Source organism: Typopeltis vanoorti, chromosome 22 (genome assembly GCF_054136105.1).
Source record: "Typopeltis vanoorti isolate ZY-2024b chromosome 22, IOZ_Tvanoo_1.0, whole genome shotgun sequence".
NCBI lineage: Eukaryota > Metazoa > Arthropoda > Arachnida > Uropygi > Thelyphonidae > Typopeltis > Typopeltis vanoorti.
The window spans coordinates 50,932,185-50,959,331 of record NC_143570.1 but is presented as its reverse complement, the minus strand read 5'-3'; the positions used below and the strand labels follow the sequence as shown (position 1 = coordinate 50,959,331).

At 35.7% G+C, this 27,147-nt stretch overlaps 1 protein-coding gene across 1 annotated transcript in view; it reads left to right on the top strand.

Annotated features, from left to right (window-relative positions):
- The window catches only part of LOC150094412 (TBC1 domain family member 2B-like), a 406,352-nt gene extending 385,521 nt beyond the window's left edge, over positions 1-20,831 (top strand). Inside the window, exons 18-19 of the mRNA XM_090412467.1 lie at positions 1,382-1,459; positions 20,742-20,831. Coding sequence (XP_090268593.1) covers positions 1,382-1,459; positions 20,742-20,831 — 168 coding nt within the window. The remainder of the gene's footprint in view (positions 1-1,381; positions 1,460-20,741) is intronic.
- Positions 20,832-27,147: the final 6,316 nt, after the last annotated feature.

Below are 27,147 nucleotides of genomic sequence, written 5' to 3'. Positions count from 1 at the left end.
TATATATATATATACACACACATATATACACAGGCCCGGCTGGTGAAGTGTGCAATATACACAGGTGCTGTAGAAGAAAAGGCACCTAAAAGATGTCAAACAATATGAGATAAGAGTTTAAACGAACAATGAATGGTACGTATAATTATGAATGTACGTAGTCTTCCATTCGGGTCCCTTCAGATCTTCCCAGAAACGAACGAATAAATTCTGAAATTGTATCCTGGACTCGATTGTATCACTGTAATTTTTGATTAAAATTTAGAAAATATACCTAAAATAGTACTTCTTTATTTTTTGATGTATCATAAATCAACTTATGATTAATTGTTGAGTTCCATGTAAAAAAAATTTGTATACGCAGGATTAATCCATAGGTAACATTATACTGTAAAGTGGTTTTCATTTATATTTCATTTTCTGTTTGTTTTTTTCACACTTTATTCAAAAAAAACTTTTTTGGAAAGGCGCCGAACATTAATCGCACATATAAGAAAAATACCAGGCGCTGCCGCTGTATATATATATATATATATATATATGACATGAACTGTGATTTAAAAGCATAGTGAAAGCATCTTTCTGCTGCCTGCTCATTCTAATACATGGACGTAGTATAAAAATTAGACTGTGTAATGTAAATACCATTAAAATTTGATAAATCATGTAACCAAAGAAGATTATTTGGAAATTAATAATAACCTCAAAATATAAAAAAGAGAGTATGTGAGAGAGTTGAAATATTAAAGTACTTTGTGATAAAATAATGAACCCTTGAGAATCGAAATGTAAAATGAGAACAAAGCTGGATTGACTGATATGAATTTTGTTAGTCATGAGAGCAAAGTATCAACCAACAAAACAAAGGTACCATGAATCCAAGGTTCAGGATACCTGAATAAATATGGTGATGCAGCGTTCTGCTGTTTGTATGCAGAAAATATATGATTTCTGCATTCATTTAGCTTTTAGTTTATCTCTATGAGTCTGGCTTCCACTAATGAGATTTCAGTGAAGGTTGAAACCAATCAAGGTAGTGACTCTTCCCATAATGCATAGCAATACACATTCAAAAGGAAGTGGAGACCGTGCATTGTCAGATACATTGTTGGTTTAATTTTCAGTATATCCCCAGGTCTAACACCACTAATGAGACCTTAAATAAAAGAAACTGGTCTAGGAAGTGAGCTTGTGCATTTTGGAGCTACAAGCCAAGTCATAAAGATATTTCATGTGCAAATTTGTGTTTGTTTACACTTTAGTAAAAGATTGAAATAAGAATATAATTTCTCATCTAGTATAATTTTCTTTCTAATAAAACAAAAAACTTTCTCTGAACATTAAATGATTTACCTATCCTTATGTTATATTCTTTTTGCAGTTAGCTTTCCATGATGTAAATCCTTTGCGTATGAAAGCAATAAAGTCTAAGAGAATTCATCATTCACAAATAGTTAAGGTATGTTGAAACTAATTCAACTTATAGTTAATGAATTATATTTAAAGTCAGAACTGAGGACTATATTTTTATTAATGAAATATTTAATTATTACATTATAAATGATGTATTGGTACCATATTTCTCAATAATGGAAATGTACATGTATAATTTTCTTAATTTATAAGAATTTAATATTTGGTTGACATTAGATGTCCAGTAGAACGACGATAGCCCCCCCCCCCCCACAAGTCATCAGTTAGTACATGAGACATGGTTTTTTCTGCAAACCTTTGATCTCTCATGCCAAAATTTTCTTCTTTCTCACAGGATTATTGCAGAGGCATGACTTAACAGCTTGTGAGGGCTGTGATGTTCTAACATAGCATAGTTGAACTGTTCTTTGGCAGTCAGCTACGTCTTCTGTATTGCTATAACAGTTAATAATCTGGTACACAAACGTCCTACTGATTCCAAGTGTCTTAAGTGTGTTCAAAATAACAGGTGGCTGCCTTGCAATTTTGTGAAGTGCTATTGCAGCTACACAGTTCTCATAATCTCCCTACTGCATGTTAACCTGTGCAGCTAGACAACTCTATCTTTACTGATAAACACATGAATGTGTTTATCAGTAGAGATTGAAATATGAATGTGCACAGTGCCACTAATGAAACTTGGCTCGCACAGTTGTTTGGGAAGCACACAGCTGTGCAATAACAATATTTATGGCAAGACTGTATATTTATGAGATTATGCTTGGTGTGATTGACGAAGCTACAGATCTTGGAGTTGTGGTGGACAGGAATTTGAATTTCTAGGATCACATAGGAAAAATTGCAAATACAACTCGGAGGATATTTGAAGTATTGAAATAAACATTGACATTTCTCTTGAATTGCAAAGGGATAAAGAAGCTGTGGAATGGCTTCGAAGAAGATTTACAAAGATGATATTTGGATTATGGAATGAAGATTACAAGGATTAGTGTAGAGTATCAGACAGTGATAGACAGGAGAAAGAGGGATGATATGATAGTGGTCTATGAACTTTTGAGATGGCATAATATGATAGAGGTCTGTGAACTTTTGAGATGGCATGATAGGATATCGGTTGATGAAATTTTTCATTATATGGATGGTGGGGAGAGGACAAGGGAGCATCTGTGGAAGTTAAGTTTGTTTGCACTTAAGAACAGGGTGTGAGTTAGAGATTGTTTTCTCTCACAAAACAATGAGTGTATGGAAAAGTTTGCCTGTTGAAGGTAGTGAGTGCATCGCTAGTGTGAATGAGTTTAAGAGATGACATGATAGCTGGTATAGGTAAAGTATAGCCTTCCTCGATTAGTCCTTGACTTCCTGGAGGTTTAATAATAACCGTTTTTTTTTAGTGATATTATTATATTTATGTGCATGCGCACGCATGCATGCACACACACATATATATACACACACACACACACACACATATATATGTGTGTATATACACACACACACACACACACACACATATATATATACAGGGTGTTCGGGATAAATTTGACACATTTATAATTAATTATATTTTTCCGTAAGTTACATGTATTAACACACACTTCTCTTCATTTAAAAGTTTGGACCCTTCTTCATTCATATACAAGATGTCAGAAAGGATGGATAGCTGGAACCCACCTGAATCATGGAAGAGAATAACTTGTATCATGATGATTCGTGCCTGCCATCAAAATAAGGATATTACGACTGCTGCCCAATGCTCCCTGAATACAGTAAAAACAATCAGGCATGAACTAGAGACTTGCAATGGTGACTACGAGGATGTAGCAAGAAGAAAGATCCCTAGCAGACGATCTGATTGCGTTCGTACAGCAGAATTCCTCGCAAATCTGCAGGAACAGGTGTTGAAGAACCCTGGCATTGGAATTCGGGCTTTGTTCGTGGAGTTGCTAACTGTAGTCAAGCCCTGGATAACAAGGGTAGCCAATGGTAGGCCGTATGTATGGCAGCAGGATTCGGCCCCTTGCCACACCTCTGGGAAAAGTCAAAAATGGTTGTCTGAAAATTTCTACGACTTCACCAGTCCAAATGTTTGGCCTCCAAACTCCCCAGACCTTAACCCCATGGATTATTTTGTATGGGGCGCAGTTGAAAAAGACACCAATCGCACTTCCAGTAATACAAAAGCCCAGTTAATGGATAAAATTAAAACAGTTTTTGCGGCCCTTCCCAGGGAGACTGTAGCATCAGCTTGTTCGAGGTTCCGAAGCAGAATTGAAGCTGTGATCGATGCTAATGGTGGTTATTTTGAGTAAATCTTGTTGATAGTATTGTAATTAACTCTGCCTGTAATGTTTTTTTTGTCAATTCATTAAATTTAATAGATACAAAGAAGATTTTCTTTTTCCTTACGAAACTGTCAAATTTATCCCGAACACCCTGTATATATGTGTGTTGTAAATTATATATATATATATGTGTGTTGTAAATTATATATATATATATGTATGTTGATGTAAATTAAACACCACTCCATATATATATATATATATATGTGTGGAGTGGTGTTTTTTTCCCTTAAGTCATTTCTGACCCTAGATGACTTTGTAGACAATGCCCACAAAGTCTTCCTGGTGAAATTTTTACAGGATAATTCACCATTGCTCCTCCCACCCCCAGTTTTCTCTGGGTTTCGGATCGGTATATGGCTGGGACGTATTCATGACAATAATTCATCTGTGTTCACAACGGAGTCAGTTTGCCTGTTCCAAGAGATGAGAAACCTGATTTTCCAGGTGAAAAAATCCCCTACCTCCATAAGAGACCCGCTAACTCACCTTTTGTCGACAGAGACCAGATAAATAACTCACCTCATGTCGCCGATGGGAATCAAACCCAGGTCTTTCCGACCAAAGGATCGGAAAGACCTGGGTTTGACCTTTGTCTATACTGACTGAGCTATGGAGGTGCATGTGTGCGTGTGCACACACACACACACAAACAGGGCTCCAGAAATTCACTTGCCCAATCACTACAGGTGAGTTATTTATTATTATTACTATTATTATGTAACACCTCCATGGAGTTTAAGGACTCATTACTGGAGGATACTCTACTGTACTTCACTAAATACATCCTCAACCATCTCCACCACTATTTAATTCTCCCACTACCAAACTACTATCATCGATATACCATCTACTGCCCATCATCACCAAGAACAGTATTTTTTTGTCTGTAGATTGTGTGTGTTCTGAAGGCCAATTTGTCTGCACGGGACTAGTTTCTTGGATGAAAAACCCTGCTGCCTTATGAGATCGGCTAACTCACCTTCAGTTGTAAAGGCCCTATAAGGATTTCCCTTGTAACGACAAGAATCGAACTCAGGTCTTTTCCAATTGAAGGGCGCAATGTTCTGCTGTTCTACCAATTGCGCTAAGGAGACAATTATCACAGACAAGTGATGAGTGAATTTTCAGCCAGGTTCTAAATGCATTCAAACTATATATTCTTTTCTTTGCATAATTTAACATTCTTTTTTTTTATTTTAAAACATCATCTCCTTCACTGTCAGTTACTTTATCAGGAGCCAGTTGCTAACAAATTTATTTAAGAAGTTTTATTTCCAACCAGGAGATATTATTATGTAATTATGAGGAAATTAATGTATTAAATTAATTTAGCCAATATCAAAATTAAGGAGTGAAATGAACAAGTTATTCTTGGTTCAGTAGCCCATAACATGCAACACACTTACTTTCAGGCCAGGAAACAAAGTCTGTACGTGAAGTATCTTCACAAAAACTAGGCTGCTGATGGGAAGCAGTTGATGTAAATTAAACAACCTCTGTATATAAATAGCCTACTTGCATGCAAAGTTTGTTTGCTTACAAAGAACTTATAATTGGAACAGATGGAGCAGGTAATCTGCTGGGAAAAAACAATGGGCCAGTGACAAAATTAAAGATAGACATGCCAGAAATATTATTATTATCCAAGACCCCATGGAGTCAAAGACTCATCTAGGAGGTCCTTTTATCATACACACACAGCTCATCATACCGTGTTTTAAACACACTCAAATTTTCTGCAGACACCACACTCTCAGGCAAGGCATTCCAATCATTCACAACTCTGCTTGAAAAAAAACCTGCTTTTCACTCCCTTACTCATACCCTCTTTATACAGTTTCCAGGGATGACCTCTAGTTCTCTCCTGATCTCCCACTGTTTTTTGAAGAACCTCTCCAACATTGATCCTATAACAACCCCTTACTAACTTGTAGGTCTCTATGATATCACCTTTCTCCCTCCTATCCACCAGACTCTGCAGATTGCATCTTCTCAATCTTTCCTCATATTTAACATTTCAGAGGTTAGAAACTACCTTAGTCAGTTGCCTCTGGACCCTTTCCAACATCTCTTTGTCCTTCTGAAAATCAGGTGACCAAATCTGGGATTAGGCCACACATGGACTGCTGTCCATGTGTGGCCTAATCAAAGCCTTATACAATGGAACAAGAATTTCCCTATTTCTACAAGTCAGTGTTCTTCTCATCATTCCCAGAAGCCTTGGCATTGTCTTCACAATTTTGGCAATGTGTCTTCTCCTCAATTTCAGATCCTTATCCACTATCACCCCAAGATCTCTTATTTCCTCCACCTCCGACAATATATCCTCACCAAGCATAAATTCTGCATCACATCTTCGTTTCCCAAATTTTAAAACCTTACATTTTGCATCATTGAACTCACATCCCCATTCCTGTGCCCAATCACTCAATTTATTCAAGTCTTCTTGTAAGGCCACAACATCATCTTTACTTTTCTTGGTTCGTCCCAACTTTGCATCATCTGCAAATAACTGAATATCTCCTTCCAAGTCTTCACCAATATCATTAATATACAAGTTAAACAGTCTTCTTCTTCTTTCACTATGCATTATTCCCGCTTTCTATGCAGGGTCCGCGTGTTACTTAGATGCGACTTCTTGTTAGTACCACTCCCAACCGACCTGTTGCCTAGTCTGCTGTTGGGGGGAATATATTTTTGACTGTAGTAGTGTATGTTTATAGGGCCTGTTTGCGGGATGAAAAACGCCAGATAAACTGGTGGAAAAAACCCCACTGCCAGGGCCCAAGACCGGCTAACTTGGCAATGGTTGAGGAAGATCCTCAAGTTCCTCACGTATTCGACAGGAATCGAACTTGGAACACTCCTTCCTCAGGCATATGGTTGTAAAGTGCAAAGCCACCAGGCTAACCACGCTGACATACAAGTTAAACAGTAATGGCCCTAAAACAGACCCCTGAGGCACACCACTAGTGACTTTCTTTTTCCGGGATATCGCTCCTCCATACAGAACTTGTTGATACCTATCAGATAGCCAGTCTCCAATCAAATGCACTAATCTAATATCCAATCCCATCCACTCTAGTTTGACCATGTTAAAGAATTTCAGAAGTCTTTCATTAAAATTTTCCCTGGTATTTGAGTTCAAAGGAACAATTATAGTAAGTTGTACAGATTAAAAAAATTATTTAAAAAAATCAACTAATGCCTCTATTCCCATATAGGGAGTAGGTGAGGCCATTCTAGCCCTATCTAACTTTGGAGACTGAGTAGGCAGTTCAATCTCCACTGGTAGCCAATCAGAGATAGCTGGCCCATGGCTATCACTAAAAGAACCGACTAGGAATTCAAAGCATCTATGAGGATTCTGGTTAGTAATAGAAAAGATTTCGCAAAGGCTTTTGATAGATTACCGCATGATAAGTTCATAAATTTATCTTGACCTCCCTTTAGCAAATCCATGCTGTCCATCAAAGATAATACTATTGTTGTCAACCCAATTCTGGGTCCTAGTTCTCACAAGCTTCTCCAACAACTTAACCACAACACCTGACACACAAATAGGCCTATAGTTTGATGCTTGAGTTCTATCACCTCCTTATGAAGTGGAACAATCTTGCCTTCCTTCCACTCCTTAGGAACCTGACCAGTGCAAGACTCGTATTAAAAAAAATATGTCGAGGCAGGTGGTCAACTTCCTGACACATTCCTGCAGAATACATGGTGATATATTATCAAGTCCCACAGCCTTATTAACATCAAGTTTGCTCAACTCCTCATACACCTCTTTCTCACTTACAGCCAGTCTCTTCCCCATCATCAACTGCTCTCAATCTCTCCATGAAGTCACATTCGTAAGATTGTAAGAACTTTATGAACTGCTCATTAAGTATCTCCACCACATCTTGTGCAACAGCTATCTTTATATCATTTTATTCAATCAATGTCATCCTTCCATAATCATTCTTTCTTTTGCTGGCTATATATTGACAGAACTCCTTAAGATTCTTTTTGGCTTCATTAGCTAACTGCTGTTCATACCTCATTTTTGCTATCCTTTTTAACCAAGTCACCCGCCTTGCCTTGGCTTTGTAATGCTCGTGCAGTTGGTTATTACCACTTCTCCTATGCTGCCTCCATAATGTCCTCTTTCTCTGTATCACATGCTTAATCTCTTTATTCATCCATTTCACATCTACCTTATTTAACCTTCTGACCCTTGGAATACATTTAGATATTACATCTACTACAGTGTTTCTCAAATTTCAGATACCCACGTACCCCCTTCTTAAATTTTTATTATTACCAAGTACCACCTAATTAATTAAAAAATAAATTCATTAAATAATTAAAAATAAATTAATAAATTACTTTGAAATATTAATTAAAATTAAATATCTATTTTAATTGAATTTATATGTTCATATAAACAAAAAATATGATTTATTTTTAAATTTTGGTTCTCTAGAGATGTCAGATGACACACTCATCAATTTCATTTGATCCAGATGCAATATCAACGTTTTCTTGTTGCTAACAGCTACTTGTATTTGCTATATTGCTCACTTTTGGGGGTTTTATAAATCCAGTGTTTAACCAATGATTCATACGTAAGAATTTGAAATCTAAAAAAAAAAAATACTGTATTTACTTGAATATAACTCTAACTTTTTCCCAAAATTAAAGCTAAAAAATCGTGTTGCGAGATACGTGTGGGAATTTTCAGAAACTAAAGTTTTCAGAAAAAAACTGAAAATGGTACGACTTATCAAGAAGCTCCTACTCGCTATTCACTACTTTTGGCATCGAGAACAGTTTCTTTGTGTACATTGTGAAAGTCATCTACCCAAATAGCGTCATCTTCTCTCCCATTATTTCAAGCAAAAATTACCAGTAATTTACAAGACCTGAGATACGTAGAGCAGCGAAGAACTGCATATGATTGGTGCGATATTAACAAAAGATCACGTGAACCAAAGACAAATTAGCATTTCAACAGTTGAGTTGAAATGCTAATTCCCTTCAATCGAATTCCATAATATCTGAAACACATTCACTATATATTTCTTAGTTTTAACATGTTAACGACGGGGGTGGTCAAGCAAAACCATATGTGGTTTTGCTTGTGACTTTACAGCAGTTTCTGTTGGGGGGGGGGATATGTGATTCATTAGTTAGTGCTGTTTTATCCAGGTTGTCTCTAATTGCACTGTTTGTTGAAAAAATGACTCCTTTAATTATGCATAGCTGAAAATTGCCAATTACTCCCTAATGACCTTTCGTGTACCCTCGAGGGTACACGTACCACACTTTGAGAAACACTGATCTACTAGATTGTTCTTGAAAATCTCCCAAGCTGCATTGATCTCCTTTCCAGCTAACTCCTCATTCCATGCTACACATAAGCTGTCTCCTGAGGTCTTCATAAACATCCCCCCCCCCCCACCTTATAGTTCCACATATACCCTATTCTCACATTGCTGGCAACCACCCAGGTAATTACCTCATGGTCACTCTCACTAATTGGTGGGTGATTGGACACATTTATAATTACATCCTCAGATGAGATGATCAAATCCAAGACCCTCAGTCCTCGCATGCACTCTGTCGCTTACATACTGTCTGAGGTAGTTATCCCTCAAAAATTGAAGAAACACATTTTCTTTACTTCCAGTTGCTATCTCATCATTCCAGTCTATATTGCCATAATTAAAATTGCCCATAATGATCGCTCTTTTCTTATTTGCTTGGCTAATTTGATTATACATTTCATAGTCACTACCATCCCCATTACCAGGTCATAACAACATCAAACCAAGTATTTCATTCTATTCACCTCTATCTCACACCATACTGCCTCTAAACTGCTGGCACTATTTCCCTCTTGCATCTCTACTTTGTATGGACATAACTCTTTCTCTTTCATCAATAGCAATTCCCCTCCCTTTTTACCGCTTCTATCCTCACAAAACTGTTCAGGAAAGGAGGAAAATGAAGGCCACAGGAAATTTGTAGGAAGTACGACATTTGAATGCAGTTTCAACGACAAGCCAGAAGAGACAAGGAAAAATGCTTTAACCAGGAATGCCAACAAATAGAAGACCGAAACAAGAAAGGAAAAACAAGAGATCTTTTCAAAAAGATCAGAGAACTAACAGGGAAGTTTAGTGCCAAGGTGACAGTATTGAAAAGTAAATACAAAGGATATCTTACAGAAGCTTCAGACATCAAAGAAAGATGGAAAGAGTATACAGAAGACCTTTACAGAAAGGACTCCAAAATTACTGAGAAATTTGAAGAACAGAATTATACACAGGAACCAGTACCACTGGAGAGTGAAGTGAGGTGGGCACTGCAACAGATATCCAGTAAGAAAGCACCAGGAGGAGATGGAATACCCATTGAGCTGCTCAAAGCTGGAAAAGAGGCAGTTAAAATTTTAACAGCTTTATGTCAGCAAATTTGGATCACAACTGCATGGCCTAGGGAATGGAAAGAATCAGTTTATATACCTTTATTGAAGAAAGGCGATGCAAGAGAGTGCGAAAATTACAGAACTATAGCTTGATTTCTCATGCAAGTAAAGTCTTACTTAAGATCATTCAGAAAAGACTGGAACCATTAATGAAGACAGAAATGCCAGATGAACAGGCAGGATTTCGAAAAGGCAGAGGAACAAGAGATCAAATCCCCAATGTAAGATGGATAATAGAAAGAGCACAGGAATATTACAAGAATGTCTACCTTTGTTTCCTTGTCTATGGCAAGGCTTTTGACTCTGTAGATCATGTGAAACTGTGGAATGTGTTAAGAACAATGGTAGTCCCAGAGCATTTCATTATCCTTCTGAGGAATCTTTATTATGAACAAGAAGCTACTGTCCGAACAGATCTTGGAGAAACTGAGTATTTCACAATACGTAAAGGGGTGTGACAAGGATGTATTTTATTTCCATACCTGTTTAACTTGTACAGCGAATACATTTTAAGAATGGTAGGGCTGGAGCAGTTCTTCAGTTGGAATTAAAATTGGTGGAAAAAATATTAATAATTTGAGGTTTGCAGATGATGCCACCTTACTAGCAGAATGCAAAGAAAAGATTTAAAGGAATTTATTATGAAAGTTAAAGAAGAAAGTGCTAAATATGGTCTTAAACTTAACCTCAAAAAGACATTATGGCAACATGTGAACTTAATGATTTTGAAGAGATGGGGAGAAAATGGAAGCAGTTAACAATTTTGTGTTCCTAAGATCCTGAATTGATAAAGATGGTTATTGTACCGAAGAAGTTAGAAGAAGATTATTACTCTGAAAAAAAGCAATGAAAAATTTAAGCAAGATCTCTAAAGATATTAGCCTCACAAAAAAATCAGAATCGTGAAAGCAATTGTATTCCCTGTGTTGCTGTATGGATGTGAAAGTTGGAACCTGAGAAAGAGTGAAAGAAGGAAGATAGATGCATTTGACTTATGGGTTTGGAGATGCTTATTAAGAATACCGTGGACTGCAAAGCAAACCAATAAATTTTTTTTACATTTTCAATGGTGTCGTATCGCTTTCCTTTCATCGGCAAATGAAGTCGGGGGAAGAGAAAGAAGTCACAGGGTGCTAAATCAGGTGAATACGACGAGTGATCCAACACACAAACTTGGTTTTTACTCAAAAACTGTCTCATAGTGTTCGAATGATGAGATGGTGCATTATCATACAAAAGTGAACAGCTGCCTGCATCATGATATTCATGCTGTATGCGACGAATTCTCGCTATCAATCGCTTCGAAACTTTGAGATAAAACTCACCATTGCTCGTTTGGCTAGGGCGGAATGAATTCTTTGTGGATAATGCCCTTGGAATCGTAGAAACAAATCAGCATTGTCTTTACTTTTGACTTCTCCAAGCGACTTTTTTTTTGGATGCCCCTCTTCTGGTGGTCTCCAATCAGCACTCTGGCACTTTGTTTCGGGCTCATACTCAAAACACTAGGTTTCATCACCAATAACGATTGCTACAAGGAAGTTTGAGTCCTTACGAGCGGTTTTTTAATGAGGTCCTTGCAGCATTTCAATTCGATACATTTTTTTGTTCGTCGGTCAACTTGTGTGGAACAATTTAAGAATTCATTTTACGAAGGTCCAAACTCTCGGTCAAAATGTTGTGCACAGTTGATTTTGGAATTCCCAATTTATCTTCAATCAATCTCACGGACGATTTCGGGTTTTCTTTGATGAAATCACACACTTTTTGGATGTTAACTTCTCTCAGTCCAGTTTTTGGACAGCCTGGCTATTCGTCATCCTCAAGCGTCTCATGACCACTTTGAAATTGCTTAAGCCATTCTTTACCAAGTTTAACACAAAAGTCAATCACAGCTCTCTGTTAACACAAATGTCATAAACAGTTGACACAACATTAATGAAGGTTGCTGCTTTCGGCAACAAAAAGATACAACAGGTGGCGCCACTAGTTTCTTCTATTTTCGAAAGTTCGGTTTCTTTTTGGGAAAAAAAATTTAAAAAAAAAAAATATATATATATATATATATATATATATATATATATATATATATATATATTAAAATATATATATATAAATATATATATATTATATATATATAAATATATATTAAATATATATATATATTTTTATATATATATATAAAAATATATATATATATATATATATATATATTAAAATTTGGTGAGGACCACTTTTCTCTTGTATTATTTTTGGGAGAATTTTTAATTCTTCAAATAAATCTAATATGGTATGTGTGTAGAGGCTTAGCCCCACTCAGCCCCACTCAAACCTTCTATCTGGCTAAGATATGTAGATGATGTGTCCTCTATTTGGCCTCATGGCCCAGACACGTTAGACTCCTTCCTCAGTCATCTCAATAGTCTACATCCAAGAATCCAATTCGCTATGGAAAAGGAAAAGAACAATTGTTTACCCCTCCTAGACACCTTAGTCACACGCCTGCCTAATGATACACTTACCTTCACCATATACAGAAAACCCACACACACACAGGCAGATACATTCACAAACTCTCCCACCACCACCCCTCTCAACAATATGGCATTATTAAAACTCTTACCAAGAGAGCCCACAATCTTTGTTCCAGTGGAACCGCCCTTACTACTGAGCTTAACCACATACACAGCACTTTCCTCTCCAATGGCTACAGCGATCACAGTATCAAAAAAAATAATCAACTCCTCCCCCATTCCCCGTCCTTCTCGTCAACAAGATTTTAAAAATGCCATCACCATACCCTACATCCGTGGCACATCCGAAAAAATAGCCAAGATACTAAAACAGTACAACCTACACACAACATATAAGCCCCACCGCAAACTTGCTACCCTTATCCGTTCTACGAAAGATCAGCTCCCGCCTCTCTCTCTGCCTGGAGTTTACAAAGTACCCTGTTCCTGTAAGCTGGCGTACTTTAGACAGACAGGCAGATCAGCATCCATCCGTCTAGAGGAACACAAGTCTTACATCTTCAAACACAACTATGGCCATTCAGGCTTGGCTGACCATGTTTTGGACACCACCCACAGGGTATCATGGAAGAAAACCACCATGCTCCACCACAGCAAATTCAAGAAAGAGAGACTTTTCTTAGAAGCAGCAGCAGCTCTCAAAAACCAACCAAATCTCAATAAATATGGTTACATTAAGCTTCCGAAGATTTGGGAAACACTCATCACCAGAGTTCCCACCTTACATTCCAGGCCACCTACTACTGCCCTTAGAGGGCGCTCTACCTAGATAGGACTTTAGTGTCACCCACGTGGTGACACTAAAGTATTGTTTGTTATTTGTGTATATGTTACATTAATTGTTTTTGTAATCCCTGTAGATGTCCTAGTGACTAGGACGAAATATAGGAAGTATTAAATTCTATTTTAATTCTTTTTGAGTGTTGTAAAAAATCCATTAAGCCTCCAACATGATGCCCTAATATGGTGTTGTGAAGCAGTCTGCCTCTATGCTACACCGTATCAATGGTACTGGGTCCCTGAACTTCGGATCCTTGTCCACCACCACTCCCAGATCACTTATCTCCTCTACCTCCTTTAAAGTTTCCACACCAAGCGTATACTTTGCACGCCATCATTCCTTACGAAATTTCAAAACCTTACACTTTGCAACATTGAATTGACATTTCCACTTACCTGCCAATTCACACAATCTATTCAAGTCCTGTAAGGCTATAACATTTGCTTTTTCTGGATTCCTCTCCCCAATTTTGCATCATCTGCAAACAGCTGCATATCACCAATTAAACCAATCCGAATATCATTCATATACAAATTGAACAACAATGGCCCCAATACAGATCCATGTGACACACCACTAGTGACTTTCCTCTTTCAGGATGCTGCACCCCACCCCCCCCCCATATACAACTTTCTTATACCTATCTGACAGCCAGTCACCAATTCAACTCAGAAGTCTGTTATCCAATCCCATCTGTTTCAGTTTATTTAACAACTAATCATGTGGTAGTCTATCAATAGCTTCTGCAAAATCTAAGTATATCCCTTGTTATAGTACATAAGCAAGTTAGTAAAACATGATCTCCCTTTAACAAACTCATGCTGACAATTACAGAGAATACTGCTACAATTAACCTATTTCTATATCCTAGTTCTCGCCATAACTCCAGATATGCAGATTGGCCTATAATTTTAGCCAGAACCTTATCACCACCTTTTTTCCACTCTCTTGGAATCTGTTCCATTGTAAGGCACTTATTAAACAATCATGTCAATGCTATTGCCAGTTCTCTAGAGCATTGCCGGCAAAGGTTGGTCGATTGGTAGAGCCTCTGCTACTAATGGCTCAGTTAAGTAAGTTTGAGCGCGGTTAGTAGTCGGAAGGAGACAATCGTTCGATGCTGTTGGCACACTCTCCCTCGATGAGTCTTTGGACTCCCTGGAGGTGTCAAATAATAATAATAATAATAATAATAATAATAATAATAATTCCCTTAAAACATGTGGTGATATGTCATCAAATCCTATTGCCTTATCGACATTAGGTTTATTTATTTCTTCATATATCTCCTGCTCACTCACAATTAAGCCCTCTTCTATGTCCTCCACACTTGAGTTTCTCATGATTTTACCCTGATGAGGCTGAAACATCCTGATAAATTGATTGCTGAATACTTCAATAATGCCTTCTGCAGCAGTTTCCATTTTACTATTTTCATCCATTAATGTCATTTTTCCATAATCATTCTTCTTTCTAGTTGCCACATATCTAAAAAAAACTCTGTTACCATTGTTCATCATGTGCTGCCTCCAAAGTACCTTCTTCCAGATTTCATACTGAGTCACCTCATTCATTCATTTTACATATATTCTATACTCTATTTCATTGTTCTCATTTATATCTATTTCTAGCAAATTCTCTTCTAATATTTTTTTAACATTTTATTCCTGTAACAATTTTATTTTAAATACTTTCTATTGTTTTTATTTGTCTTCATTCATCTTCGGCCATTTTGGAGGTATTGTCATGTTTCCATAACTACATAGTGAATGATCTGTCTGATTGTAAATGCTGACAACTTTTATTAGATTTTATTATTTTTTATTCCTCTTATGTAATCAGTAATAGATTTAAAGCTTCTTTCTTCTTGGGAATATTTGTGCTTCTTTATGACTATAAAAGGAATATGCTAGTTCAAACTTATTGGAAAAAGGTGCAAACTTCAATGAATGAATGAATGACGGACGTGTTACTTTAGACTGAGCCTGATTACATTGCATACAAGGTTTCTCAGTAATCTCACATTGCACTGGTGCTAACACAGTGTGAGTCCTACTGTCTCCCCCTCTGCACAAAATGTGCAAGAGGTAAAATGGCCGGCAGGCCCTACCCAAGGACCAGTGAGGACCAGTGGTGGTATTAAGGTTTTATAGGGAGGTAGGTTTCTAACTGTGGCCAAGTGAGATATTGATACTCCTTTTCCCAAACTAGTAGGTTCTAAGAAGACTTTGCTAGTAGTCCGTCTAGGTCTACAGGATACTTTGCTGGCAGGCCCACGGCCCTGCGGGATTATTATACTGCTTTTAACCCCTCTCTGCTGGCAGGAAATCGCCACTTTGAGATCGACAACATCAAAGATCACATCCAGATCCTTAACAAAGAGCAGTCTCTAGAGGTGCTCAAACTTATAATAAGCAAATTAGAAACTGACTGGCCAGGATTCATAAAAGAGTACATTCACTCTAATGATGGAGAGGAGGAGGAGAATGAGATCTCACAAGAGGATCTCATCGCTGCTCTGTCACCAAAATCCCCCTGTCAAAACATCTCTCAAGGGGAGCACTCTTATGGACAAATGGACCAATGTCACAACAGCCCTTAGGGAACACAAAATTGCATATTCCTGGGCAAAAAATCAAGATGAGGAGTCAAAATACAACCAGCCTCAGTCACTGACTACAGACAGCTGACAAGACTAATGGATAACAAAAGTCTCCCATATCATACTTTTGCTTTATCCAGTGAGAAAAATCTCAAGGTTGTGCTTCGCGGAGTGACCGAGGGTGTCACCTGTGAAGAAGTCACCACTGATCTTATAAGTCAGAACCTAACACCAGTGAAAGTAAGCAGGATGCTTAGGGCAGATAAACGGCCAATGCCACTGATACTCGTAGAAATTGATAAGACACAAAAAGAGATTTATGAATTAACAAAGATATGTGGCCTCAGAATTCCTATTGAACCACTAAGGAAGAAGTTGTCAGCTGGGCAGTGCCATAGGTGCCAAAGGTTTTTCCATGCCCAAAAACTTTGCAAGGCAAATTACAGGTGTTTAAAATGTGGCGAGAGCCACCAGACCGTCATGTGTACAAAACCAAGATCCACTCCAGCTAAATGTGCCAATTGTGGAGGACCTCACCCTGCAAACTACAAGGGATGCATTACACATCCAAATAACCGAGGGTTACGAAAAACTACCCTTCCAATGCAATTCAGCGATGCTCAAGTCAACCGTGCCAGTCATACCCCAGCCCAACAACTCAAGAAAGAAAACAAATGCTTAAAACTTATGCAGAGGCAGCACGAACAAAGGCTACTCCATCTCATGACCATATAGGCTCAAATCTAACATCAGTACTAACTGCCTCACTAGCTACCATGCTACAAGAATTTAGTTTGACGAATCCTTCGCTGTCCTCCACGAAAAGATTCCTACAAGGTACCCACTCAATTCTGACAGCCCTCGACAATGAATAGAAGAAAATTCCATCCCATCTCTCTCATGATCATGGCATGGAATGCCAACGGACTCAGCAATAAAACTCTAGAACTGCAAGAGTTCTTTCACAGGCATAATCCTGACATAATACTGGTAAACGAAACACATCTCAGACCAGCTAATAATCCCAAATTACGGAACTATACTATGTACAAAACAGATAGACTAACCGGAAGTGGAGGAAGAACAGCTGTATACATTAAAAACTACCTAAGCCACAATGTTCTGACCAATCCCCAAACCAAGAACCTAGAGATAACAGGCATTGAAGTTAATACCAACAATGCTGGCAATATTAAAATCTATGCTGTATATAATCCACCCAGCATTCCATTGCTGGTATCTGACTTGGACTCCATTCTCGGTTTCACTGACTCCATCATCATGGCTGGTGATTTGAATGCCAAACATGCAGTCTGGCATAGCTCCACAATCAAGGACAAAGGTCGAATTCTAAATAATTACTCAATGCAAAATTCTATTGTTGTAACCGGACCCACAGAGCCCACCTATCACAGCTCAACTGGAAGTTCAGATGTGCTTGACATAGTTGTCCTCAAAAACATCAGATACCAATATCAGCTGGAAATAATAAATGAACTTTCATCAGATCACAACCCTATTCTGCTTCAACATGGTATACAAGAACAATTCTCCCCTCCCCACTCTTTCATATCTTGCGACAAACTGTCCAGAATCCTACCTGATCACATTGGCCCAGTCCCTACTATTCACACTAAAGAGGAGATAGAAATGGCTGCAAACAACTTTACCAGTCAAATCAAAAATGCAATAAAGTCAATTACCCAAACTACAGTCTTCCACCCTAGTGGACGGATCCCTGAGGAAATTATGGATTTGATTAGACTGAAAAACAAGGCCAGAAAGAGGTATCATAACACAACAGCCCCTCAAGATAAAGCAAATTTGAACAAATTAAACAGACATGTACGTGAAGCCCTCCAAAAACATCGAAATGAAGAATGGGAATCTAAGCTAACAAAATTAAGCCCCGAGGACAACTCCATATGGAAGTTTCTGAGAACCTTCCGCACCAAAAGACAACTTTTACCCCCAATTCAAACCTCGAAAGGAATAGCTCACACTGATAAAGAAAAGGCAGAGGCTCTGGCTGACAGCTTAGAGAGTCAATGCAACCCCTCATATGAAAATTTGAACATCAATCTCATCTACAAGATTCACCACCGAGTGAGGCAGGCCATAACACAACAAAAAGATGACCTAGAACCTCTCACACCTACTTCTCCAACAGAAGTTATAAACATTATAACCCACTTGAACAACAATAAAGCTCCAGGCTCAGATGGAATTACAAACAAAATAATTAAACTACTCCCCAGAAAAGCCATTGTACATCTAGTGAACATAATTAATGCCATCCTCAGACTCCAGTATTTCCCTTTAACATGGAAAATAGCAGATGTTACACCAATCAAAAAGATGGGGAAAAACACTCAACTCCCTGAAAACTACAGACCTATCAGTCTTCTGTCTAACCTTGGAAAGATTGCAGAAAAAGTAGTCCTTATTAGGCTTCAATCACAAATGGACCAACTAAATATAATCCAAATGAGCAATTTGGATTCAGAAAAAACCACTCCACCATTCAACAGATCCACAGGCTGATCGAATACATCTCTGAAGGCTTCAACCGGAACCTTCATACAGCTGCAGTCATTTTAGATGCTGCAAAGGCTTTTGATAAGGTGTGGCATCAAGGTCTTCTCTACAAGCTCATCACATTCAATATGCCTATTAATCTAGTTAAAATAATTCACTCTTACCTCAGAGACAGATACATGCAAGTCAAAATAAATGAAACTGTATCAACCAGACGCAAGGTTCTGGCGGGAGTGCCGCAGAGCTCACTCTTGGCCCCCTTGCTGTTTTCTATCTATATTGCTGATATCCCTCAAAACCCAAACTCAACAATCACTGCATTATTAGCAAGATCTCTCAGCCCCAAACTAGCTATTAAGAGACTCCAAAGCAGCATTCACACGCTGGAAAGATGGCTTATGGACTGGAGAATTCAAACCAATCCACAGAAGAGCTCAGCCATACTGTTCACTAGAAAAAAGCCTCAAATCAAGGAAGATATACATTTACTAGGTGTTAAAGTTCCATGGCAGAATACAATCAAATATCTTGGAGTAATTCTGGATAAAAAACTACAATTCACCAACCACATAGAACACATAAGTTCAAAGACATCCAAAACATTAGCACAGCTCTACCCTATGATCAACAGAAAAAGTAAATTCGATACTCAGAACAAACTGCTCATATACAAGATGGTAATACACCCAGTTATAACTTATGCATCTCCTTCATGGAGTCATACTTCGAAAACAAATATTCAGAAGCTGCAGAGAATACAAAACAAATGTCTGAGAATGAGTTTGGATGCTCTGTGGTTCATCAGAAACTCCCAAATTCACAGAGACGTCAGCATTCCCTACATCACATCTCTTCTTCATGATCTAACTGAAAAGTTCTTCAATAAGACAATTAATCATCCGAACCCACTGATCCAACAAGCATCAGACTATAATGAAGCAGATTTCTGCAAATACAAGAGACCCAAGTCAATTCTATGCTCAGCTGAACACAGTTAATCTCACTGCCCTTTCAGGGCAAGCTTAAAGCTCAATAATTCTCCACCCAAAGAAGTTTTCTTTTCAGATGGAGGGGAATATGAAAAGCATTTATGCTTCACCCATCAAGTCAGTACCATTATGGGTTAAACTTATTGAATAGGTCAAAAGCAAGGAATCTTAATCCATTATTATTTTGATGTGGTTCTCATAATTTATATTTGTGGTGTTAATTTAATTATTTATTAAAGGTGTTTGTAAAATTCTTCTGATTCTTTTTTTTATTTTCTTCTGGAGCATAAACACTGAATATTATCATGTTTCCTCATTGTATATTTAATCATGCTTTTACTATTCTTTCATTCCAGTATTTATAGCTAATTATTTTATTTCTCCAAACTTTAGATATTATTAGTATAGTTTCTACTTTTGTTCTTTTAGATTTCTTTACTTCATTGTATATTTAAATATAATCATCTAGTTCCTCAATCTCTTTTTGATTTATTTTATGACAGTTATTTTAATATCATACTGGTTTATTATTTTCTCTGATTCATCTTTATGTGCCATTCCTCTGACATTCCATGTTAAAATTCTGCTGTTTTGGTTGTACCTTTTTCTCACTGTTGGGTACTATATTGTTTTTCAGTCCAGGATTTGTATCCCTCCAGTTTCTACTTATGTGAAACTTACAAGTAATAGATTAGCCTTCTGATTTAGTTAACAGAGCAAGTCTGATGGTTACTGGGTACTGTCTAACCACACATTTCTACTGCAGCATTTTCCTTTGAAAATGTGGGATCAGTTATTGCACTAGGATGTAGTTGTCATATTTATATTTTATTTGTTAATACAGTCTATATCACTTTCATGTGGAATTAAAATTTGCTTAGGAGATGCTTTATAAAGGAAATGCTTAATTATGTTATACTTAATATACTAAATAAAATTCCTGTATCATGCAGTGAGAAATTACTTATTAAATAGAGGATTATCCATTCAGATTAATTATCTGTTTAGTTATGATTGTTAGTATATGTACATTGTTTTTATAGGCTCAACTGGAAATGCTCGAAAGTCTTCGGAAATCAATTCCAAAGTGTGACAGTGAAGGAAAAGAAGAGTTCGGCAGTGATGAAGATTAATTTTTAATTCATCGAAATGTCACTTTTATTAATTTTCATACTAAACAGTTATGTTACTTAGTCAGCTTTTATATTTCAACTAGTCACTTAGCACACAACTGAAGCAATCACTGGGACCATAATTCATTTTTAAGATTGTATTGTTGATGTATTGTGATATGTTCAGTTAAGTTTATATTACCAGTTTACCTCACTGCTATAAATACCATGACAGTGCCTTCAGAGTGGTTGCAGAACTTTTTATATGATCATGTTTATATGTATTTTGCTTTGTTGACATTTAAGTGGACAACATCAGTGCTAGGGGAAAGAAGTTTGTGTTTAACTTACTGTAAGAGCAAGTGAAGTTAGATTATTGTGCTTGCCTTTAATAGATAATACATCTCTCTCTTGCCATGTAACATAGAAATGTTGAAAAGAAAACAAGAACATTTATACATAATTAAAAATAAATGTTATACGTCATCATACAAGAGTGGTATTAACTGCATAACTTCACTAGTGTTATTAAATATTAATTCGACTGGAATTAAAACAATTCATGAGTGTAACTTCATATCTTGTGAAGATTTGAATAAAAACTGCTCTGAAATAGCAGTTGTTTATTCATATTACTAGCAAGCCTGAAAGCACAAAAATATCATAATTACTGAAGTAGGCATGTTACTGAATTGGCCATTGCATATCTGTAGGAATGTATAAATCCAGTTGTCTTCCAACAGATATACAGTGTTCCTTATTTCATAATTAAATATGCCTTTATCTAGTTAATAATATTTATTTAATAATGCACATTATTAATTGAATATTTATATATATATATGGTTTTAAAATATTTTAAACTATTTTATAGGATATGCTCTGTTTGCTAATTTCAGGAATCTACTAGCCATTTCTCTTCATCACATGCAAACAGACAGCATTGTGCTATAGCCTCTGTAATCTCCCTTGTATGGGATGGCTATTACAAAAAAAAAAAAAAAAAAAACTAACATTAGAAATTGTAAAACTAGAATAGTTCTCTTTGCAAAACATTATAGTTTCAATCTTTTTTTTATCATAACACTGTTTGTTATATTTTGTTTCTTCAGAGTCATCATTTATCTGGATTTAGCCTGTTTGTTTTTGCTTAGCATTTCTTTCTTTTCTTGACAGAAGCAGGTTGTTACATTGGTCATTAATCAACTGATTAAATATGACAATCAAAAGCAGTTATTTTTTAAACAGCAGTACTAGTAACCTTTGAAGTTACTATTTTGTTGGTGGTGGTGGTGACTGCAGTGTTGTGTTTGCCTCTGTTTTTTTTTTTTTTTTAATCTTTTTTATAAATGAATGCTGTGTAAAAAAAAAATAAGACAGTTATCTGGTAGCATGTTAAACGTTTTTTGTCTTTCTCTCTCAAGCTGAATTTTTCTCATTTTCTCATATTCTAAAATTTTCATTTCCAAAAAACGATAAAGAAATCAAGAAAAAATCTTTTTAATGTCTTCTAAAAAGTATCGTTTATTGAGATGTATATTGAGAATAAATTAGGCTGTGATGAAATCTTATAGGGAATTTAATAAACTGGCTAGATTGAATATGGTGGAAGGAAAATAATTTCTTATATATAATATGTTATACTGTATTACATGCAGGAAAAAAATACTAAAATGAAACATTGTTTTCTATTGTTTTTTTTATTTGACTACACTTGCTTTGATGTGATTACATGTCAATAAATATAAGGGTGCAAAGTGTCCATTGAAATTGAAATAAAATTTAGATACTATTAGAATAACATGGATATGAAACATAAATTATTTAATATATTTTGTATATGTTTGGTAGTTATTCACAGGTTTACTTTTAGTTATTATTATATTTTAACTGTAAATGTTGATAGTTTTCCCACTTGGTTATATTAATTAAAGATGCCAAGAAATTAATTCTTGGTTTCATCCTTTATTCAAGTGTAAGCAAACAAAGTTTGCCCATGACTTCATGTGCAAACTTCGTTAAATAAAGGATGAAACCAAGAATTAATTTCTTGGCATCTTTAATTTATTTAAACTATAAAGTTTCACTTTACATGATAGTGAGCTTCTTTGTATCTAACTTTATATTCTATGTCCATAAGCTTTGTCCAACTATTTCAGAAAAGTGGAATTAGACATAATGCTGATGCACACAGGAATATAATTATAATGCTGGAAATTTTTGATTTCTTAAACTAAAAAAAATTGCTTAGATGTTGTTGAACTGTCTCTATTTTTCTTTTTATTGGCACATCATCGAATTGCCATTGCAAGAATTCCAATCTGCATGTTCTTCTGTTACATATAATTCTTGGACACCTTGTATAATATTAAATAAGGTATATAATAATTATGGTAATATATGCTCTTATGTATGCATTTTAATTATGTGTATGTGCATGAGAGAAAGAGAAAACAAACATTCATTATATTTATAAAACAAAAATCAATTATTAAACAAAAATATTCACTCAAATAAGACGAAGCTCATCTCAATAGGTCCTAAATTTCCTCAGTTATAATGTTAACGTTTTTTCATAGAGAATAGTTTAACTCTAAGTTGCTCTTGTTCATCCTGAGGTGGTTTATAAATAATAGAGTATATACTATTGTTGTGATTGAGCACAGTGGTATGTTATGTATATCATATAAGACATCATCTAAGCCATTTCACATAATCATCACTTATGAGTTATTTCAAAATAGTTTCAGAAATTAAGACTGATTTTAAATGATTACCTATAAAAGAAAAAAGGTAGGTGTGGTTTACAGAGTTTTTTAAATTTCTTTATATTACAGTGATTCTCATTCATTCCATTTCACAGAACAGAGAGATTTATTATATTTTTATGCAACTTTTATTCATAGCAGATAAATTTTAATAGTAGTATAGTTTACTTTCAAACTGCAAATTCCAGTCAGTTATGACTGTATTCATGTGACTAAGGGCTCATAGAATGCTGCAGAAACTTGGCAGGGAACAAAATTATTTTTCACTTTGTACACATTAAGTTTGGATAAGCTTTTACAAGCATTTCATATGTCTCTATTTATTTACTACCTTTATGATATCAGTACTTCCATTTTAACTAAGGAAAATATTAAGAAGTTAAATTAAAAAATATTAGACTTCTCCACCACTAAAGTGTCTAAGCCAGCCCACTCTTTTAAAATACCTTTCGTTCATCAAAGTTTGTGAATATGACAGCAAACTGGTAAGTCCTTATTATCAACCAGTGAGGGGCATCGTAATATACCATTTGATGGTATTATGTTATAATTCACAACTAAAGAGAGATGGAAAAGTTTGTCACTATAAATGTAAAGAATTATATAATCTGATGTTTATGAAATGGCTTTTCTCTTTTTCTCCTTTCCTGAGATTTACATTCCATTTCAACAGCATTATTTCATATAGAGGTTTGTTTCTTGTAAGGAATTCAAGGGTGGATGAATTCATTACTTAAACTGGTTCCCTCCCTATAAAAAAAAATCTATTTTTCCTTATGTGGTATTTATTGGTTGTGATATCATTTGAGTATAGTAGAAGTGATAACAACCATTGGAATTTATTAATATGGTATATAATATTGTCCTGGACTTTTTTGACCAGTAGTTATGGCTTTTTGCTTAACTGTATAAAATAAAATGCAGTTCTTCTTCTTTCACTACGTGTTATTCCCGTTTCCTATGCAGGGTCCGTGTGTTACTTAGATGCGACTTCTTGTTAGTACTACTCCCAACTGACCTGTCGCCTGGTCCGCCGCTGGGGGGGGGATATGTTTTTGACTGTAGAGGCGTATGATCACAGAGCCGGTTTGCCTGCTTGGTGGATGAAAATGTGGGGAAAACCTACTGCCCGTGCCCAAGACCGGCTAACTTGGCTATTGCCTGAGGAAGAACCTCAAATTCCTCATGTCTATGACGGGAATCGAACCTGAGACACTCCTTCCCCAGGCATATGGTTGCAAAGCACAAAGCCACTAGGCTAACTGCATGCACTATAAAATAAAATGCAGTAATGAAAGGTGTTTGATGTTTGCAAATTTTCTTTGTTTTGTTTATTCAAATTTATCCTGTGTAGGCAAAATAATTTTTTTTAAAAAAAAATCAGAGGTCAGATCTTCTTCACATATACTCGTGTAGATTCTGGGTAGATGGTATAATTATCTATCCAGAATCTACACGATTATATGTGAAGAAGATCTTAAAACAGTTTTATAGTTGCTACACAAAATATACATTTTGCTGTTGTTGAATGTATGTTTGCAAAGATATATCTCCTCCTCCTCCTCTTCTGGTTGGGCAATAGTCTCATACTTAAAATTATAAGATTTTTGCATTCCATAGTTATGTTAAAATTTACAGCTTATACTTTAATACTGAACACCAAAGTAAATATTAATGTAGGTCAGAAACATACAGGGCTTGTGCTGAGTTTTAATATGCTGGACTTTTCTACAATCCTGAGTGGTTTTAGGACTTTTGGCTCTCTTCAAGAGAGGAAAGATGCAGTTCAGACACTTTGTATAAGCACCTAGATATCTACCAGTCTGACCTGAAGAACCAATATGACATAAGGGTAATATTTAATTCACCACTGCTTAGTGCAGATATAAACATTGCTTTCTTTCATCCTAATGAATCTTTAAATTAGTTTGGATAGCCAAATGCTTTTGAAAAGTGTTTAGACTGAGGTTTCCCCATCTATTCCCCTGAAAAGGGCTTAATATTCCAAACTGTCTAATGTGATTGGGAATAGACTTGCTGTTTGAAACCTAATGTAAGCCCTGAAGTGACATATATACAGTTTTTATTGTAGTGCATTTGTGCTAAGCTAAAAGCAAGAAATTCATATAGATGATTTCAAATAGAAAAATAATCATCAGGGCTGTACTTACACTTTCACCAGGCAGGTAGGGCCCGAGATGCTAGAGTGCTCTGCATCTCCTCCTTCATTGTTTGGGAGGCCCTTAAATTGGTCCTAAGTTTTCGGAGTCCCAAGCTTAGAGGTGTGTCTGTGCATAAGTACGGTCCTGATAATCATACACGTGAACTACAATGAGAGAAATAATTTGAAGTTTGCACTAGTTTAAAATTTCATAACTTTTTGTTGTATCATTTAATCTGACCAATAGACTTCATATATCCATATGAAAATTATTAAACAACAACATACATATGAAAATTTCCCCTTTTGTTGTGCAAATAGTGTTAGTCTGTAGAGGTCATTATAATATTTCTTGTAGTTATCGTTAAAGCTCACCTAGTTTAACATAATTTTTTATATGCTTTTTACAGATGAAATTTGTATGATCAGTGTAACTGTTTGATTTCTTTTTCGCAATGGCTATAGGTTGATTATAGTGCTGTAAAATTCCTTATAGTTGGCATTAAAACATAGTTCAACATAATTTTTTTTTTACATGCTTTTTTTTCCAGATGAAATTTTCATGATCATTGTAGCAGTTTGATTTGCTTTTTCCTCAGTGGGTATAGTCTGAAATGTATTATTTGTATTATTTTTTTTTCCCTTTCCTTGATTTAGGCTTAATATCTCTTTTTGTTTTTATATTTTCATTTGTATTATTCATATATAAATTTTACTCATTATAATATAAAGTTATAATAAGTAATATAACTACTAGTTATAATATAAATAATATTACTAGTATTGTAGTTTAATTGAGCCACAAAACTCATCATCTTCTTCTTCTTCAGTGTCTTTATTGTAACTTGATGTAAATAAAGTTGTGAGACAGAATATTAGTAATTGCTGAAATATTGATTCGGGTTTCTTTATAATTTAATCATGTGTAATTCATACATGTTTCTGTTTATCTTATAATTATAATGATGGTATTTATCATGATATAATTAGTAGATAAAGCAGATCAAAAATATAATTAGCAGTGTCATTCTTTGGCTGGAAAATGTACATCTAGTTTAAAAATGAAAATACCAGCATTGCAGTTTTACTAGTAGTGATTATGTAGCATAAGAATATTTTTAATTGCTCATCTTTGACATTAAATCCTGCAGTAATTAAATGAACGAATGTTAAATGTCTACATATACAATGCCACTGCATTAATCATTATGACAACTAATAGTTCTGTAGGAATTAATTATTGCATTTGAAATCAATTTGCAACTGTGATAATAACACTAGCCAAATATGTAAAACTGATTCATCAGCTGCAGTTTACTCTAAAGCCTTACTAGAATTTATTTTAATCTTGATTAATCCACTGCCACAAACATTCTTATTAGCTTAGCCAGTTTATAAAAAGTCTGTT